The sequence below is a fragment of the Crinia signifera genome, chromosome 3 (assembly GCF_055691185.1).
Source record: "Crinia signifera chromosome 3, ASM5569118v1, whole genome shotgun sequence".
Lineage (NCBI taxonomy): Eukaryota > Metazoa > Chordata > Amphibia > Anura > Myobatrachidae > Crinia > Crinia signifera.
In genome coordinates, this window is record NC_139219.1 from 71,722,728 (window position 1) to 71,743,039 (window position 20,312).

A 20,312-nucleotide genomic window follows, 5' to 3' on the forward strand; every position below is an offset into this window, starting at 1 on the left:
AGGAGTTAAAATTTGCCGGTCAGGGGCAGCGAGCCCCTGACTCGTTGAATACTGGAGCCGGCGAGGCTCCAGAACGCGGCGACCAGTGGCGAATGTGCAGCGAATCCTAAACAGGATTCGCTGCACATCGCCAAAATCCTCATTGAATACCGCCCAATGCCTTGGTGAGGGGGGTTTGTACGGATCGGATAGCTTATTTTTGGCAAGGAAAAGCCATCCTCGCCATCCAACTCCCGCACCGTATTCAATGTTTGCCAAGAATCGTCACCGTCAGAGGACAGAGAGGTTTCCCTTAAATGGCGAGGCTCACTGCAGCAAATGCAGTGAATCCGCTGCATTTTATAATGCCCCCTGTGTCACCTCCTGTCCCCTGTCTCCTCCTACCTCCGGTGTCTCTCCAGCTATCTGGCAAATGCCTCTCCATAAATTGTCACCAGGGCTTAAAGTGGTCCTGGAAAAGTGGTAGATTCAATCCTTTTTTTTATCATCCAAAAACCAGTCTTGAATTAATACAGTAGGATCTGGGTTGGGTTATTGCTGTTCCAATGACAACTGATCACGGATTATGCTTCGGGTCTGGATAGCCCCCGCAAAGCTATTATCAGTTGTAATTTGCCGCTGCTAATAGAATGCCCCTTAGATTCTCCGTGCACATGAACAATGGCTTTATAAGTAAACATTAAATTCATGACTGACCTGTTGATTCATTTTAAGAAACAGGACATTAAAGTACATTAAACAATAAAAAACCCTACTTTGCAGATCTCTATAATAACAAATAAAACCAGGCTACACACATATCTATTAGGTGATTTATTGTAATGTTACTACTTTGTGAAGCTCAGAAATATTCTGCTAGTTGCAATAAACTGGCTACAGAGAACACGGTTCCAGCGCATATTGGGCTTGATTCAGTCCTGCCGCTGAATGAAAACACACAGTGGCCAGTTTTTGATACACTGTGCATGTGTATGGGCAGCAATGTGCCTGAGGGGGGGGCGGGAGCTAGCGAAGAATTCCTGGTATCGTTTTCTTTCACTAGCCGTTCGCAAGGTGATTGACAGGAAGCTGGTGTCTGGGGGTGGTAACCGGCTGTTTAGTGGGAGTGCGACGTGATACGCAGGTGTGCCCAAGCATTTTAGGGGAGGGTGTGTGACACCAGCTCCAAGTCGGATGTGCTTGTATTCATCACCGCCGCCAAGTAAGTCACTGGCTACTCCTAGCTTGTGATGACTGGTGCCCAATAGAAAATTCAGTTTGATGGTGACCGGATTGCGACGGCATTTGGCCATTTTTGCTTGGCTGCGAATTACTTGCTAGCCATACAGATCCAATCGCACAGCGAGCACATTAATTCACAAGGCGGGAAATTAACAAGGCGGGATTTCTCTATAGCGGGGAAGCCGCTACCGGTTCGCTGGCAGCTGCTCATTCGCTCAGCAGTGATCAGGTTTGAATCTGAACCATAGTTTCTTTTATTGTAGCTCAGCAGAGAGAAGCCGTATGGCCACTGCCTTTCATAATAGTCATTTTTGGAAAGAAAGGGAAAACAATGGTGTTCTCTGTGAGGAATAACGGGTGCCGGATGACGCTCCGATATCGGGATGCCGACTGCCGCTGCTCCGACAGGGGGGATCCCGACTGCCGGTGCTCCGACAGGGGGGGATCCCGACTGCCGGTGCTCCGACAGGGGGGAGCCTGACTCACAGGGGCTATTCTCCCTTGTGGGGGTCCATGACTCACATAGAGGGAGAATAGAACCTGTGGTATGCGTAGTGAGTGGCGAGTGCAGCAAGTCCTCTTTGTGCCCCCCCCCCCCCTTGTCGGAGCACCGGCAGTCGGGATCCCAACGTCGGGATACTGACTGTCAGAGGCGCATACCACACCCGGAATAATGTGTGCCCAAAATGCAAAACAAAAATAAGTAACTCAAATTCTAAATACTGTATGTTATATTTCCCTTTAATAAGGGAACTGGCCTAGACATTGTAATTGACATAAATACATGCAAATAAAATACATTCAATTCAAACACTGTAAAGCTGGGTACACGTTATACGATACCGTAAACAATACAATATCGTCATTGATTTTTCTTACACTACGTTTAACTCCCAGGCAAACAATATAGCGCATATGCACTAAACGATATTACAAACTATATCGTCCAGTGGCCACATCCAGGAGTATAGTTGTTGTTGATGATGATATAGTCAGGATTGAGCTGTGCGTGCAGATGACAAAGGTGGGAGCCAACGATCCACGGGAGTGCGCATTGTGAATTATATAGTACGTACACATTAGACAATATGCACAAAAATATCATTCATGATGGTCTTTACTGTGCATATCGTTTATTTCATCGTCTAATGTGTACGCACCTGAAGACACCATTCAACTTTGCCTGAGGTGGAACCTTCATTCAAAGCCCCATACTCCAGCCCAAAGAAGACAGTGGGAAAAAAAATGGACAATTGAAAAAAGCAGTGAGAAGCTAAGGCACTAAATTGCAGCAAGACAGTTTCCACTCCACTGACATCACAAATAATTCCCTTTCCTATTATCTTTACTTCTTATAGATAAGTACAAAAAGTCCCTAAAAGAGAATATCAGTGCTCTTTACTTACAGGGAAAAAAATACAAACACTCAACCTCAGACTAAATCTGCATCCTTCATTTACTCTTTAAAAATGAGAAGTTAAAAATAATATATAAAAAAGGTTGGCTTGCAAAAGCATAGACGCTAGGCATTGTCCAGATTACTTCAGCTCATCCGGGAGTCTTTACCAACAATGTCACTGTATCCTCTTCCAGACAAATCCTCTTATGCATCAATTTGGCATTATACTGGGTGAGAACATCAAGTTAAATCTCTAGCAATAAATATGGGACAGCAGTGCTTGTGAATGTAGAGAATGCACAATCTTTAAAGCTTGATGAATATATTGTCCTGGGTCTCCTTCTCCTCAGTGTCGCTGAGTGGAAAGACACTGGAGATGGCTAGATCCACAATACCTTGGCACAGTTCTGCATACAGCTTCCTGTAATAGAGAAGTTTGTCAGGAGGTATCCTCAATATTTTAATACTTAACAATAGATGAAAGTTTCCTCATACAGGGCCTGGTGCGCAGAGCTGCAGGCACAGCTGTGGTGCCGTTTGCAGTGGACATGCTAAAAATATGCTAGTGACTGAGCCGCGATCTTGCGCGCACAAAAACCCACTGTCAGCATCTCACATGTGCTTCGCATGTACATACTGTAAGCAGCAAAGAAGCGACCCCAAATAGCATTTGGGTAGCTCCGCCCACAGTCTCAAAGCTTTCACATCATGTACGATGGCTCCTCCCCCTATTTCCTGTAGCTGGCTGCCCTTTCCTGGAGAGGGCAGCTGAGAAGCAGGCAACCCTGTATGAGTGTAGAGTACTACTCAATTCAGCAGCGAAGGCATTTTTATATAGCAGGACAGTAAAAACAGTGTCACCCAACTTCCTGTTCTACCTTGGAGTTTACAAGCTTTGTACTGAATGGCACTGGGGGTCTGTCAGCCACCATAGTGTGGCTGTGACAACTTTAAGCCAGTGGTCTTAGTATAATGGTATTGTGACTGATGCATTATAGTAAGGAGTGCAAATATGTGAATAAAAACACTCATGGTTATCCCTTGGAAGCTACATTCATGCCAATTGCCCATTCATCTCAGTGAACCAGTCTTAAGGCCCATTCGACGGACGGGGGCAAAAGTTAATGCTTATGCAGTTCTTGTTCCACCTACCCTTCCCAACCACAGCAGGGCAAAAGCTGCTGCAGCAGCCAGAGTAGGTCTCCAACTATCCACCTTCCCTTCCCAACCACAGCAGAGTAGAAGCTGCTACAGCAGACACAGCAAGTCTCCAACTATCCATTTACCCTTGCCAACCACAGCAGGGCAGAAGCTGCTGTAGCAGTAAGAGCAGCTCTACAACTATCCACCTACCCTACCCAACGACAGCAGAGTGGAAGCTGCTGCAGCAGCCAGAACAAGTCTCCAACTAACCACCTACCCTTGCCAACTACAGCAGGGCAGTAAATGCTGCAGCAGGCACAGAAGTTCCCGAAAACCCTTAATGAATAAGCAGGGCCGGCAACAGAAATCTTGGGGCCCTGTACACTGATATTTTTGGGGCCCCCAGTGTAACAGAGTGATAAAAATAAACATGCAATGACAAATAAAAATAAATACATCAAAGAGATTGTAATGTTAAGCTCTAGATAGATAGATAAATATAGATAGATATATACACACACATGCATGCATGCATGCATGCATGACACATATTTTGTAGCTTGTACTTACTATAAACAGTACTAGCAGCACTGGGCTGGTCCTCAGTCTGCCCCCTGAGCTTTTGTTATTTAATTCAGCCTTTCAGAAAGCCAGGAACAGGGTGTCTGGTGCAGCCGCAGCAGCTGGAGTCAGAAAGACTCCGCAAAAGGACCATGGGAGGAGGAGCTGCTGCTGGGACTGCGCAGCAGCCCTCCTCCACGACCAGCGGCCATTTTTCTTAGGGGCAGACTTTGTCCCACAAGCAGCACGGCATTGCATATTTACTTAGCACCAGCTCTGGTGCTAGCGGGCAGGCAGACTGGCGGGCGGGCGGCTCAGTGACATCTCCTCCAGCCATGGTTTCCGATCACATGCTGGAGGAGGAGGTTAGATGAGGTACCCGGGAGGAGGATATGGGACAATTCTGCCGACGCTGCTGCTCTGATAGAGCGGCCACTGCCAGTAGTACTCACTCGCGCGGCAGCAGCGATCATCATGGTCAGATATGTGCCACCAGCCTGCCTGTGCAAATACCCCGCCTCCCTCCTTCCGCTTCCGAGTAACTCCTGGCCTTGGACTGCACCCCACCTCCCTCTTTCCTCCTCTCTCCGCGTAACTGCCAGAAACTGTCCCTGCCAAGTTGCTGCTGCACACAGAGGAAGACGCTCTCCACGGACAGCCAGGCAGCACACACAGACACGGGCGGGGGCGGCACGCACAGTACACGGCCACGGGAGGAAAGACACACAAAAAGCTATGCAGCTTACAGACGGACTGCGGCCAGGCTCTGTGGCCCTTCAGATCGCCGGGCCCGTCACACATGTCCCCCTTGACCCCCCCTGTCGCCGGCCCTGTGAATATGCGGATCAAACTCATATAGATTTTACACCGAAATCTACAGTGTTCGATTCACAGACCACTCTGCCGATGAGTCTCTTATTCATTTCAGTTTGTCAAAAGTTTTGTAAAGTGAAAACGTTTTTCATGTAATGGACCCTTATAGGCCTTTAAGGGTGCACTTAAGGGAGTCTGTTTATTGTGTTGTAGTTATAAAGTCATAAGCTTTCCAATGACATACAGTAATGCATGAAAACAACAGAAATAGCATGGACCCTTATGACAGCACCCTTAAGTGGTTGTCCGATTAAGCCCATCTTCGAACATAGATCGACCCTTACAATGATAAGGTAGTGTGCAAAGTTCGAAGACGATTAGTTAAAGTGTTCGAGAGTTATCGTGGAACATCCACACACACACAAACATTATTCAGTTATACTTACGTAGATTATTCAATTTTAAGAACACAAAATGAAAAACAAGTATTGGACCAAATAGAGCCACACAATGTCTTACTGTGCACAGGCTGGGGCACCATTCACTTCAATCAACCAAACCTTCAAATCTTCATCCACCATGAAGTCAAAGCCGAAAAGCTGGAAACTCTGGTACGGCAGATACTTCGTGCTGATTGCCGGTTCTATACAAATCAGGCAGGACCTGAATGGAATGAGAGTTACAGATGTGTTAGAGGTATACAATTACACAAAGTAATCTTATACATCTCTATCAATGCAGTCTGCCTAATAAAGGAAAACATTTAACATTGATCAACAGAGTCAAGTTTGGTTTAGTGAACGAAGATCCGGTTACTATGGGACGGACTCAGAGATGGACGCAATGCTGATTTTTTATGCAGTGGAACAATTGCGCATATAAGAAGTCGTACTGCGCATCGTATGGAATTTATGACTTGCATTATCAATAAATCTTCCAAATCCTTTCATATAATTTGGGACCCATGGTTGACCACCCAGCAACTTTGTTCTCCCTTCCATATTTAACGGTTTATAGAACATACAAGGCCCTTCCGTACACCCTTTTTTCACTTATTAATTTATTTTTTTAATTTCCTTTTCAGATGGGAACTTTCGCCGAAGATCCACCCTCCTCTCGTTCATTTAATTTTTCTCTTGTTCAGCTCTTTCTCCTGACTTTCTTTACCTTTCCTCATCTTTAGGTCCATTTGTCTGCTTATGACGCACACTTTCCTGGATCAGTTTTTGGTACTTGTTTCCTAGCACGGCCACCCCGATTTACATCGGGGTGGTCGTGTCGGAAAAATCGCGTCGATCGCATCGCATGCGATTTGGTCGCATGCGATGCGATCGACCCGACTTTTTGATTGAATCAAATGTGAATAGGGTCCCTGGGACCCGATTTTACATTGGATTCAATGTAAAATATTCCCTAGACCCCCAAAATTGACAACGTAAACCTCACCCCACGATAAACGCCAACCCGAAGTGTGGCGAGCGCAGCGAGCCCACGAGGGGCGGCGGTGCGCGTCCTCCGACCTTTTCATTCCCCTACTATCCACGTCGGCGTGGAGCTGAGAATATATAGTGTGGCGAGCGCAGCGAGCCACCGAGCCCGAAGCGTGGCGAGCGCACGCGGATAACTTCACAGGTATACGCGTGCGCTCGCCACGCTTCGGGCTATATATTCTCAACTCCACGCCGACGTGGATAGTAGGGGAATGAAAAGGTTGGAGGACATGCACCGCCGCCGCTCGCCACGCTTCGGGTTGGCGTCTATCGTGGGGTGACGACGGGGCCATATATAATGTGAAATGGGTCATATTGTCCCATTTCACATTTTTTTCAATGTGAGATGGACTTAATCAAGTCCATCTCATCTTGTGCCATTATAATGCTCACGATTTCAATGTAAAAAAATATTTTAACATTGAAGCCTATGGCAAAATCAGAGGCATCGCGTCGGTACCAATGTTAATGGTCCCGACCGACGCGATGCCCCCGATTTTTTACCTTTGCCGGCAAAATGGACCTGATTTCAAAGGAAATCGGGTCCATCGTTGGGATCGTGTACCTTAACTTAAAGGTACACGATCCCAACGATTGTGGCCGTGCTAGGAAACAAGTACCAATCTGATTTTTTGACACCAAAAAAAAAAAACCTTTAATTTAAAAGATCACTTTCCAGTTCACCTTAAAAAGATGTTGAATGCAAAATGGTGAATTATTGCAAAAATCAGGCAGAAAGCAATTCGCCATCCTAGCATTGAATACACTCTCGGCGAATCCCAGTGAAAACCCCATTGAAATACACCAGCGAATTGCAGCGAGCATGAAACTGAGAACTGTCCGGCATTCACTGTTCGCTTTCTGTGAACAGTGAACATTGAATAGGGTGAATCAGATTTTTAGTTAAAAAAAAAAAAAATTCACAGCAAGGAGTGAAAACAGCCCGATTCGCCGAAAAAAAACGGTGAATCGGGAGCATTGAATACTGGCCAAAGTCACAGCTGTAATGGCATTAGCTTACATCTCTGGATCACCCCCTACAGTCCAACATGCTACCACTGGCTGAAATCTGCACTATATACATCAAGCAATCATGGACATGAGCCTGCTTACTAAATACTAATGCAGCTAACGGTTATGGTCACAAAGGGCCTTATTCTAGTTCACTCTTAGAGGCAAAACTTTTCTCAAATGGACAAAACCATGTGCACTGCAGGGGGGCAGATGTAACATGAGCAGATATTAGATTTGGGTGGGGTTTTTCTTCAAAGTGAGATCTATATTGCAGTGTAGTAATAAAGCAGCAAGTATTTTCCCTGCACAGAAACAAAATAACTCAACCAAATCTGATTCTATCTGCACCCGTTACATCTGCCCCCCTGCAGTGCACATGGTTTTGTCCATCTGAGAAGCAATTTGCCTCTAAGAATGAACTAGAATCAATGCTTTGTCATGTTTATTGTTGTTTATTACTTAAGACAAAGAAATAGCCACACGTGGGCTGATGTAGAGTTGTGTGTATGCTTGTTCACAACCCTTATCTTGCCTGAATTTGCAAATGAGGCTATGTAGAGTCATACAATTCTGACGCAATCACCATAATAACTGAATAGGTTGAACTGGGGCTAGAATTGGCAGTTAGGATGAGGCGGCTATTTGGAATAAACTTAGGGTTACTCAGATGGCTGATGGCGATCCGATGCTGTGTCTTTGGATGCAGGCATCGGATCTAAGATGCCGGCAGTGGGCTTCTTTTAACACAAGACGCCTACTGCGGAATTAGCATTATTTTAAAACAGCTGCTGCGTCCACTCTGAACCAGGCCCAGACTGTCCATAACAAATTGTTGATAGGATACCTTATTATTTGCTTTATCTGCCAAAGGATGCTGTTTTCTAGATTAATGTTAAGGGAGGTCACAAGGTATTGATTGAATTCTTCAAAGAACATCTCATTCCCATCCTCGTATCTCCCATAGTTTTTAGAATGTTCCTTCTGAATACAGTGATTGGTTAAGTGGCTGGTCATGTCCTGGAAGTCAGAGTCATTGTAAGGTTCAGAGGACGTTCTTAGCACACCCTCTCGATACAGGTAGATGTTGTACTGATTGTCCACAAGGACCCAGCTCCTAGAAGACACCAAGAACAAACTAAAGATCAAAGGATGCAAAAGAGAAGTCTTTCACTGTTCCTATGGAAACAGAAAAATATATATACCAGTAATTCAGTTTACATTATCTGCAACAAGCCATTCAGTATATCCAGCCATTCATGTGTATTCAAAAATCAAACCAGGTCACCCATTGTAGCATGCAATCAGACATATTATCGAGTGTAATAAGATTAAAGACATTAGTTCCGTTTTGTCAGTCCTTGTGGTTTATCTAATGGCATTAAAGTCATATAATGATAATGAGTCCGAGAAAGCTCCTCCCCAGGCATTTGAAGAATAATTAACTCTTTGGGCCTCATTTAAGTTTTATATATTTTGTGTTTTGAATGGGTCACACTCCAGACTGTTAAGGCCCCATCCACTAGGGCGAGATATCGCCTGCAATACCCTGCCAACACACTAGGCAGCTGCCATGCATCAGATCGCATATGATCCTTTGTATGCGGCCCTTTTGCATACTTGCCTTATTCGGATCTGATCGCAGTACAAATTTAAAAACATATAACATTTACTGAATTTCTGAAGCACAGAATCTCTACGAACCATATTGCTACTGGAATAAAAACATGGTGGAAGTGTCTAAGCGCATCTGACAATGTTATAATATAAACGGGAAAGGCATGAACATTGAAACATCACAGTACAGATTTCATATTTTTATATTTCATTTAGCTTGTCAGTAGTAAGTCATCCCATTAATTTCAATATGTGCAAGAGATAAATACAAGTATTACCTGATATCAAACTTGCGGTGTCCCGGTTCCAGCAACATGGGGTTTTCTAGGTATTTCTGAATGACATGAACTTGGCCTTGATTGTCTATGAAGTCCAGGAGCTCTGTGGCATCAGAAGATATAAGAATCCCTTCCCCTGAAAGAGAGTATCGGAAAATAAAATGCATGCTACAGTATTACTGCTTTTATTTCATATAATCGGTACTTGTGTATTATCACGGCGCCTGATTTAATCTAAATCGCATCCGATATCGCATCCGATTTATCGGCCGATTTTTTTGGCCGATTTGATCTGCGATGCGATTTTGCGTCCGATTTTCGGCCATTTCCTGCTGATTTGCATGCTATTCCATCCTTGCACACCCCCAGGTACTATGCGATGAGATTTTCGGGAAAATGCCCCTGATTGTACAATTAAATATCGCATAGCATTGCATGCCAGCAAGTGGCATGCGATGCGATGTGATTCGCAATGTTAAATGCACCCCCATTGTTAACGCCACCCCCACTATCAACGCCTACCCGAAGTGTGGCGAGCGCAGGGAGCAGTGGCGGTACGCGTCCTCCGACCTTTTCATACCCTCACTATCCACGTCGGCGTGGAGTTGACTGTAGATAGTGGCCCGAAGCGTGGCGAGCCCCGCGAGGGGACGCGGATTACTTTACATGTATTCCGCGTCCGCTCGCCACACTTTGGGCTGAGTGGCTCGCTGCGCTCACCACACTATCTAAAATCAACTCCACGCTGACGTGGATAGTGGGGGTATGAAAAGGTCGGAGGATGCGTACCGCCGCCCCTCTGGGGCTCGCTATGCTCGCCACGCTTCGGGTTGGCGTTGATAGTGGGGGTGGCGTTAACAATGGCGGTGCATTTAACATTGTAAGCAACCATCAGGGTGATTGTACAATTACAAATCGAATCGTTTCACATGCATCGCATGGCATGCATCACAAGCCACTATATTGCATGCGATGCACTACGATGGAAATCAAGGGTGTGCAATGATGCAAATCGGCCGGAAAAAGTGAAAAAAATCGGTCGGAAATCGGCCGCAAAATCGCATCCGATTTTTCCATGCGATTTGCGGCCGATTTCGTGGGCGCCGTGATAATACACAAATACCATATAATCTTCTTTGTACGATGTAAATAACATAGGGCCTAATCAGAGGCAAAACACAAGCAGTGCTGTTGCCAGAGCCACACAATCGTTTCCAAACAGTACCTGCATTTGGTGTGCCGGGTGCCTGAATCAGCCACCAGCAGTCTGTGGGTCCAGACATACTGCCAGGAGCATCCTAGGGTGCTCTGCTTTGGGAGCATTCTTACATACAGCGGACAAATACTAGGCAGTTTTGTTCTTACACTGACATATAGTCATGTAGAAAGACACACCCCTTCCCAACTATAAATCTATCTGCATATATTACATCAGCCTCACATGCAGTGCAACGTGGTTTTACTGAGGTGCAAATTGATAATATTTTTGCTCCTATTTTGAATTTGACCCCAATCCTGAATCAGACCCATAAGCTGCACCCTTTGTTATCTGAAATGTTACATACATAGAAGTTGCAGAGTTTAATAGCAGATCTCCAAATATGTAAGAGCACCATCTTACAAAGTCCAACCAATCAGCTTCTAACAGTCATTTGTATAGCAAAGTATGTAACAGGACAATTAGAAATTGATTTGTTGATACTTTATGTTTCTCTCCACTTTATCACTGTCCAAGATTTCATAAAGCTCATTCTTAAGGCCCCCGTACACAGGTCAGACCGGTTTCCCCTTGAGTTAGCCTGCCAGCTCCCGAGGAGGGCTCTTTCCGATTTGGCACTTGATGTGACATTTCTTACATGCGAAAATAACTCCTGAGAAGCTGTCAGTGGAGTTCAAGGGAATCAGTTGCAATACATCTCGAGTGCTGCACATAAGATCTACAGGAACTGATGCGCTTGGGAACACACATCTGATGTCAAACACCTCCGATTTGGCCCAATGTATATATATATATATATATACACACGTGCTTGAGCGGGTGCCCGTCTATAGAAAATACAAACTGCTCAAATCACGGCACTCCACCTCCATACAACTCTCTTTAGGAAAAGTATTTTAGGTACTCTTTACCTAGAAGGGCGCCCGCGATTGGAATCGCGGGCGTCGGGGGTAAAAAATCGCGGCCATCGCGGGTACATTAAAATCGGGTGCCCGCGATGACCGCGATTTTCCCATAGGGATCAATGTTAAAAACGGTGATTGACCGCGATTTTAATGAAAAATGCCTCAATGCCCGCGATTTGGCCATAGGAATCAATGTTAAATGGGCCACAGAGCCCTAATAGTCACCGTGAACTCTGAAATGGCCCCCACAATTGTTAACGCCACCCCACGATCAACGTGAACCCGAAGCGTGGCGAGCGCAGCGAGCCCGCGAGGGGCGGCGGTACGCGTCCTCCGACCTTTTCATGCCCTACTATCCACGTCGGCGTGGAGTTGAGAATAGAATAGTGTGGCGAGCGCAGCGAGCTACCGAGCCCGAAGCGTGGCGAGCGCAGCGAGCCCCGCGAGGGGACGCGGATACCTTCACAGGTAAACGCGTCCCCTCGCGGGCTTCACAGGTGTCCACTTTTCGCCACGGACACCTGTGAAGCCCGCGAGGGGACGCGTTTACCTGTGAAGGTATCCGCGTGCGCTCGCCACGCTTCGGGCTCGGTGGCTCGCTGCGCTCGCCATTCTATTCTCAACTCCACGCCGACGTGGATAGTAGGGCATGAAAAGGTCGGAGGACGCGTACCGCCGCCCCTCGCGGGCTCGCTGCGCTCGCCACGCTTCGGGTTCACGTTGATCGTGGGGTGGCGTTAACAATTGTGGGGGCCATTTCAGAGTTCACGGTGACTATTAGGGCTCTGTGGCCCATTTAACATTGTTTCCTATGTAAAAATCGCGGGCATTGAGGCATTGAACACTAAAATCGGGTCCAATCTCATTTTTAACATTGGTCCCTATGGGAAATCGCGGGCATCGCGTCGCACCCGATTTTTAGTGCATTCGATGGTCGCGATGGTCGCGATGGGCGCCCTTCTAGGTAAAGAGTACCGTATTTTATTGCAATGTTTCAATACTAACTTATCATCATCAGGCAAACGGATGACAGAATGATTCATGAGCCTCAAAATGAAGTTCTGTGTGGGTTGGATATGTGAGCTGCCAAGGCTCTGGGAATTCTCAGATACTACAACGTTGGCTGTGTAGGTGGAATTAGAGACCTAGGGCGATGCTATAATTAAGTTAGGATGTACCTATCTTACTGTACATCTTGGGTTATCTCAGTGCTAATGCATCCACTGGTACAGTGGGGTTGATGTATGAAGCAGTGATAAGGGAGAAGTGAGCCAGAGGAGAAGTGGCCCATGGCAACCAATCAGCACTGAAGTAACATCTATAATTTACATAATATAAAATGATACAGAGCAGCTGATTGTTGCCATGGGCCCCTTCTCCTCACTTCTTACATCTACCACTCAGTGTCAGGGGGGAGATGTAAGAGAGAGAGATAAAGTACCAACCAATCAATTGCTGTCAAGCTGTGTTTAAAAGAAATGACAGTGAGGAACTGACTGGTTGGTACTTTGTGGGACATGTACTAATCTTTGGAGAGTAATAAAGTAACTGCCATGTGATTGAAAATGGCAGTTAGGAGATGATTACTTGGTAGTTTCTCTCTCTCTCCATTAACACTCTCTAAAGGTCCAAACACACTGGGCAATTTTGCCCAGCGTGTATGGACAGCGACAATGGGGAAAATTACTGGGCTGAAAATGTTATTAATAGTTACAACTTTACAACTGGAAACAACAGTGATAAACAAACTGGAAAATGGCTCAGTGCATACACACTGAGCGATTTTTGCACGTTTTGCCAATTTTCCCAGGGGCGGACGACTTTCCATAGCAGGACGCCATGGAAAGCCATCAACCCCATTGCTCATCTACTGGTAATACCAGCAGATGAGCGGCGGGACAAGCAATGACGCGGGAATGCGCATCAGCGCTCACCTCTGCCCCTTACAAAACTGAGCTGCTTTGAGCTCAAAGTCACCCAGTGTGTATGGGCCTCAAGACAAGGTACATCTGCCCCTAAATCCCTCTGCACTTTAGCTCTCTCAAAGCTTTGATAAATCTCCATTTATACCAATTTTAGACCAATCCCGCAAAGCAGAAAAGAGAACCGTGAACTGCTTTTAAAAATATGGCAGTGTCTAATTCCATGCATCATGCAAGAATGTTAATCCTGGTGTAGTTGTCCAGATCATCTGCCTAATTATGTGGCCTTAACTACTGAATGGGCTCTGCTTGGCATTCTGTCTAGAGGGCCCTGAATTTTAAAAGGAGGCACACGGCTGCTACTAGTGGTCAGTGCAGCTGCCCAAAAATCAATCCTGCAAGTATGGATACATCCTGAACCTACCACATTATTTTACCTCTTTCGTATGGCATGGATGGAGGTAGCCCAAGAAACCAAAACAGGAACATTTTTTGAAATGAGGAAAAGTTTAATTGTGACTCGCTCTCCAGATATCCAAATATGGTCGATGGTAGGCAGCTGAAACAAAAGCCCCAAAAAGCCACAGCTTATCGGTGCTAATAGTACAGCCCTGCAGCAAGACAACTACCCCTGATTATTGATCGGAGTTAATTAAATATCAGCCCAAATGAATAAGAAATGATCTGTCAAAGGATGGGTATTGTTTGTAAGTGCTGAGAAAAAAAGATGCGTCAATCATTGTAGAAAAAGATATTGAAAATTGTTTACTTTCATTTCTAAAGAATAAGAAAAAAATTCTGACGCTTATCAAATTTCGATAGAGCACATTATTTGTATTTCCTATATGAAGATCTACTACATACTGTATTATGAATACCAATATCTACTAGTGACGACCTACTTGAACTTGCCACAAATAGTTGCATCTAACCTTTGGCACCAGATGAGGATTTGGCGATCCACACATTTCCTTTTCCACTCTCCTTTCTTTCATTGAATGATTCCAGAAACTCTTCTCGTTCATCTGTGCGGGTGTTGTTGGTTATGTCTTGGAAGCCATTCCTTGCGCGAGGTGCAGGAGACTTTTGATTGGTTGGATAAATGACAAAGGATTCCGGGAAGCATGTGCAGGACTCAGTCAGCTCAGGACTTGTTTTGATTAATCTAGAACATAAGTTTTGAAGATGATGTAGACATAGCTTAAAATTCTATTATTGATTATGAGCGCTCAAATCAAAGTACATTACTACATTTTAAACCCTTCGAGTGCCAAGGGACTTTGTCAAAATAGGTGTGAAAATTGCCAAGCAAACCTTTTTATTCATCAGAATGACCTGTAATGTTTACCTTATATTGGAAAAGTAATCTTTTTTGTATACACATTTTATTATTTGAATTTATATAACAAATGGGTGCGACGCTGTAAATATTAGTGGGTATTTTTCATATCTCTCAGATGTGTGCACTCAAAGGGTTAAAAAAAGTCATCTAGTTGGTGACCTAATATTTTTATATGTGGACATTGTTAAAGATATAAAAACGTTATGAGTAACAAATATGTACAAGAAAATGAGGGACATAATACTTTTGTATACTAAAATTTGACTGTTAAAAAAAAATTGCTACAGTATGTTGTATAGTGTATTGCAACACCATGGAGCTTAGAATTAACTAGCACAGGGGTCCTCAAACTATTTTGCTCTGAGAGCCCATTTGGCAATAAAAATAATGACAGGACCCCAGCAAGGTCATCACATCACATGTGTAGTCAGCAGACAGAACATGCATGGCAGCATTGTGGAGATACCAAGTGATGTGATGAGTTTAACATAACAGACAATTGAACAGATTTTCCAGATTCCTTGAACCACTAACTGAGATTAGAAAAGTTATCAGTCTGATAGTCAAAAACATCGAGTCACGACGGGATGCGGTCATTTGGTCTACAGCATTATGGTCGACAGTCATTATGTCGACACCATTAGGTCGACATGGGAAAAGGTCGACATGGTTCTAGGTCGAAAGGTCATTAGTTCGACATTGTCTAGGTCGACAGTCAAAAGGTCAACATGGCGTTTTCACTGTTTTTTTGAGCCAAAATGTGCCGACAGGCGGTATTTCATGTCCTTCCATCCACTAGGTCGTGGTGGGAGAATAAAATAGTGTGCCGAGCGTAGCGTGTCCAACGCATTGCGAGCGCAGTGAGTGATGCGAGGGGATGCGGTGTCCATGTCGACTGTGTTGACATTCAAGAAAAAACTGTGGAAAACCCCATGTCGACCTTTTGACTGTCAACTTACACAATGTCGAACTAATGACCTGTCGAACAACCTGTCGAACTAATGACCTTTCAACCTAGAACCATGTCGACCTAGACCCATGTCAACCTAAAGGTGTCGACCTAATGACTGTCGACCATAATGCTGTAGACCAAATGATCCCAACCCGTCACAACCCTATGCTGAGAAGGTCGGGACCCACAGTTTGAGAACCAATGAACTAGCACAATACTGGATAATAATAATAATAATAATAAATAAAGCAGGATGCAGAAGTAGTTACACTTTTTAGCACTGAGACAGCATTTACTAACACAAACGGATGTCACTTACTTTACCAAGGAAGCCTTCCGACAAAGCTTGTCTGCACCGCGGTAGTAATTTACCAGCTGTACAAGTCCTGGTTCATGTCCTGTGGGCACAAAAACAGCAGAAGTATCAGAGGCTGGTGGCTTAATGTACCATTACTGAGATATCAAATGTAGTTCAGCTGGCTCTTGGTGTTTGTCAATATCTATAATAGGCAGGAGACAAATTAATCAAAGTCCAATATTATGGCCAGGTTTGGTGGAATTCATATCAAATGCCTTGGTCAGAGGTGGCAGGATAAGGGACTGATAAATATGTAACGAAATGGGTGTACACCAATGCAGGAACAATAACAGTTATCATTTACCACTGCTGAGTCAGCCCCTGTGTTATTCCTATTTATAGGAAGATCCTTGCAAAAGCTATTGTTGTGGGTTCCTCATAAAGAAACCATCGGAGTAATTCAGACCTGCTTGCTAGGCTGCATATATTCACTTCCTAGAGAGCAGGTGAGAGCAGCTCTCTCCCCCCAGATTCGCAGAACGCACATCCCCCCCCCCCCACGCCGAGCAAATCCCAGCGTCATGATGCGAGCGGATGTGTAGGCATGCAGCCGTACATAGGAAAAATCATTTGATGTTCACTTACCATCGACTGATTTTTCCTCTGTTCAGTATGAGAAGTAGCCTAGACCAGTGATGGCTAACGTTGACACTCCAGCTGTTGTTGAACTACACATCCCAGCATGCCCTGCATCAGTTTTAGCATGGCCAAATAGTAAAACTGTCGCAGGGCATGTTGGGAAGAGTAGTTCAACAACAGCTGGAGTGTCAGATTAGCCATCACTGGCCTAGACTTACTTTTCATATGGCCACTTTCTGACAAATTGAGGGCAGGCAGGGGACATCATGTGACCATAGTTGACTGCCCCAAGCAGGCATGGGCATGCCTGTTTGCAGAGGTACGCCCAGCGTTTCTATGGGCGCGGCCACCAATTTTGTGGGCACACCCATAAAACACTGGGCGGACCCCTGCAACTGCCCCCTGCTTGTCCATCATTATGTGAATGCCCCAGCGAGTGGGAGACTCCTGAAGGCATTCGCTCCGACGGTTTGCGCAGGTGTAGACCATGTACTTTCCTGCAGCGATACGTTGAATGTTTCCATTATGCAAGTCATGATGTTTGTTGAGCCTGGCGTTGCCAGCTGTGCCACCTGATACACATTGTCATGCCAGCAGCCATCCACGTCTTGGATCTAGTGAAGAGTACTATAGACTTATATTATTAATCATGCTATAAGGCCCTTACATTGCTCCACCAAATGTCCAATACCTCAGGAACGGTTTCCAATAAAAGTGCCCTATGAAATAGTATCAATGCAATGTGGAGTGTTGGGTACCACACACTTCTATATTACCTCTTCTTATCGTCTTTGCAGGCTGGCTGGACGGATGATAGGAAGTACAGGGAGGGAACCACTGCAGCTGCACAGTCCCCTATTGGTGCAGTAGGCACACCCAAATGCAGCGCCTCGCACTTATGTGAGTACAAAGAATGCAGCAGCAGCAGATGTCACTTCGGTAACTGTAATCTTTTAGTGCATATCTACTGCAGCTCATGTAGCAGAACAAGGGCTGATAATGGGATTAAAGTGGTTTAATGTGTCACAATACAAAGCAAATCAGCGTAACTCAGTCATATACAAACAAAAGGAAGCCAGACACAAGGATGGAATGGCAGTGACAGATGCTGCTTACCCAACCTCCCAAAAGGCAGCCGGTTCCTTTCTCCCAGCATGAGATTGAACCGGGGATTGTCCCTCTTCAGCCTCTTCCATTGTCCCGTGGCCAGGAGGATCTTAGAGACCTCAGCATACACTGTGCTGTTCTCATCCCTCACCACGAAGGAGTACATCATACGCCCGTACTAGTGCTAACCCTAGAAGCTATTGCCGTGCAGCATCCCAGGCTGGCAGCAGCATGCTAGAGCTCAGGGCACAGATCCATCTGTCTGTGTGATGTCACCTATCCCGGGCCGCCCGGCTGCTGCTGCTGCTGCCTAATGGGGAACCTCCTATACTGATGTCACATAGGAGGAAGGAAAGCAGCTGCAGCCTCTCAGCTTCTCCTAGATCAGGAAGGCGGGCAGTTGGGGCAGGGCAGCAGGGAGCTGTCTCTCTCTCTGGTTACGTTGTAACCCCGCCCAGGCACTGGAGGCTGGGCCACAGGGTCAGGGAGCAGTGGGAGGGAAGCAGCCTGGATGGCAGCAAGCATGGATCTGCCTCTGTCACTCACACACACTAGTATGGCTAGAAGTCTCATTACAGAGAGGAGCATGGCTTGGTGTCATGCTAGGGCTCTGCATGTGATCTTCCTTACTGACTGTATGTCACACCATCGGTGCAGGGGTCCTGGCTCACAGGACAGTAACAAGTGACTGCTGATAGTTATGTACAGTGGGGGAGAAGTATCAAGCCTCTGAGAGAGAGAGAAAGTAGCAATCATTCCTCCCCTGTCAGGCTGTGTTTGAAAAATTACAGGTGCTCATTGGTTGGTACTTTATCTCTCTCCACTTTATCTTTAGCCAATACCTTTTCTCCAATATCTCATAACCACTGAGTTTTCAGAAAAAAAAAATCTGATTTCATTTGTAATTTGTTTTATTGGGCTTTGCTAGGTGGGGCCTGTCCCTAAAAATGGCCTTGGACTTCTAAATAGAGCAGCCACCCAGCCAACATGGACTAGAGGGCAGATCCTGATTAGAAAGCAAGTGGCAATGAGCATGTCTCTTGCAGGTTTCTGCATACTGCACATTTGCCAAAGAGACTGGCTTCTGTACATGCCCCGTATCCTCACATGGATGGGTGTGTGGTATATTAAGTCACGTGTGGCTGCCTCAGTCCCTCCACACAAACACCTCCACCATTAGGCAGAGGTGTTTGCAAAATTAGTATTCGATCATAGAACTCGCCCTGCGCATGTGTAGTCATGTCCGACCATTGGGAAACTGTGCAACTAATCATGTTTGTGATCAGTCTTGAATAAGTCCCATAATGTGTTCCGTTCCCATGTATGAAAGCGGTGGTGGGTGCTGCATGACAAGGGCACTATGTGCCCCTGTCCACAACCTTGATGCTATCTGAATGAATGGTCAGTTGCACTGACTGCTCTGACACCTGCAGCTATCGATTTAGACTGCAGGTCTCTCTCTGGCTGTGATGGCTACTAGCCCTGAGCAAGCAGCATAGGAGATCTCACGTTAGTAGCGAGATTTCAGGCACGCCCACTGAGCCGGCTGAGGAGAGAACCAGCACATCAGCATTAGGATATTTAACTTATTAGTCCAAGAAACACTAGCTTTTGTATTAGATATCGACAGGTTCATTATACAGAGGGTTTATTATATTGCTCTCTGTCTTCTTCAAATTGGTAGCAGTATAGTCTTCAGGGAGATTAATTGCTAAAATGGAAGTCCTATTTCTGATGGGATGTTGCTAAGGGAAACCAATCAGATTCTATATAAAGTGCTACATAAATAAGAAGTCGATTGTGATTTATTGGCCATAGCAACATCCCATCGGAAATAGAATTCCCATTTTAGTAAATGTCTCCATGTAGGCTATAGAGGGCGGGATGTATTAATATACATCGCCGCCCAGCCGCCGCGATGTTACCGCATATATACTAACATATGCTGCTAGCATCAGGGTGCGGTGACGGAGACCCCCGCAATACCTGTAATGTGGTGTGCGGGGGTCTCTGTCACATCCCGGTGGCTGTCAGTGTCCCTGGCGTCTCCTCCTCCCCCCTGCAGCCGGATGTCCTCCCGGCTGTGACACCTGCTGGGGGAGGAGGAGATCGATGGAGGATGGGAGGGGGGGCGCGCGGACGGGGGGCAGCGATAGAAGCCCATAGGCTTCTATAGGGTATCGCCACCCAGAGGTGGCGATACCCTGCCCGGCGGAGACGGGGCGGACAAGTAATGGTACATAGGAAAATGCGGTAAACCCCCCGTTTTACCACATTTTCCCTTTAGTACATCCTGCCCAGAGAGGAATCACCTACTGACAGTTCAGACAAGTGATTGAAATGCATAACATAGGATTGTCCGGTGGACTTATGTAAAGTTGTCCAGTGGAGTAGT

The 20,312-nt window shown here is 45.7% G+C and overlaps 1 protein-coding gene across 1 annotated transcript; it reads right to left on the reverse strand.

The window, feature by feature from the left end:
* Positions 1-800: 800 nt before the first annotated feature.
* Positions 801-18,326, reverse strand: TTL (tubulin tyrosine ligase). The gene is made up of 7 exons (XM_083175989.1): positions 17,927-18,326; positions 16,193-16,271; positions 14,512-14,744; positions 9,534-9,669; positions 8,486-8,755; positions 5,657-5,800; positions 801-3,041 (listed from the first exon to the last, which is right to left on the reverse strand). Exons 1-7 carry the CDS (start codon positions 18,084-18,086, stop codon positions 2,927-2,929), a joined length of 1,137 nt encoding a protein of 378 aa, XP_083032115.1. The 5' UTR covers positions 18,087-18,326; the 3' UTR covers positions 801-2,926.
* Between the last annotated feature and the right edge of the window lie 1,986 nt (positions 18,327-20,312).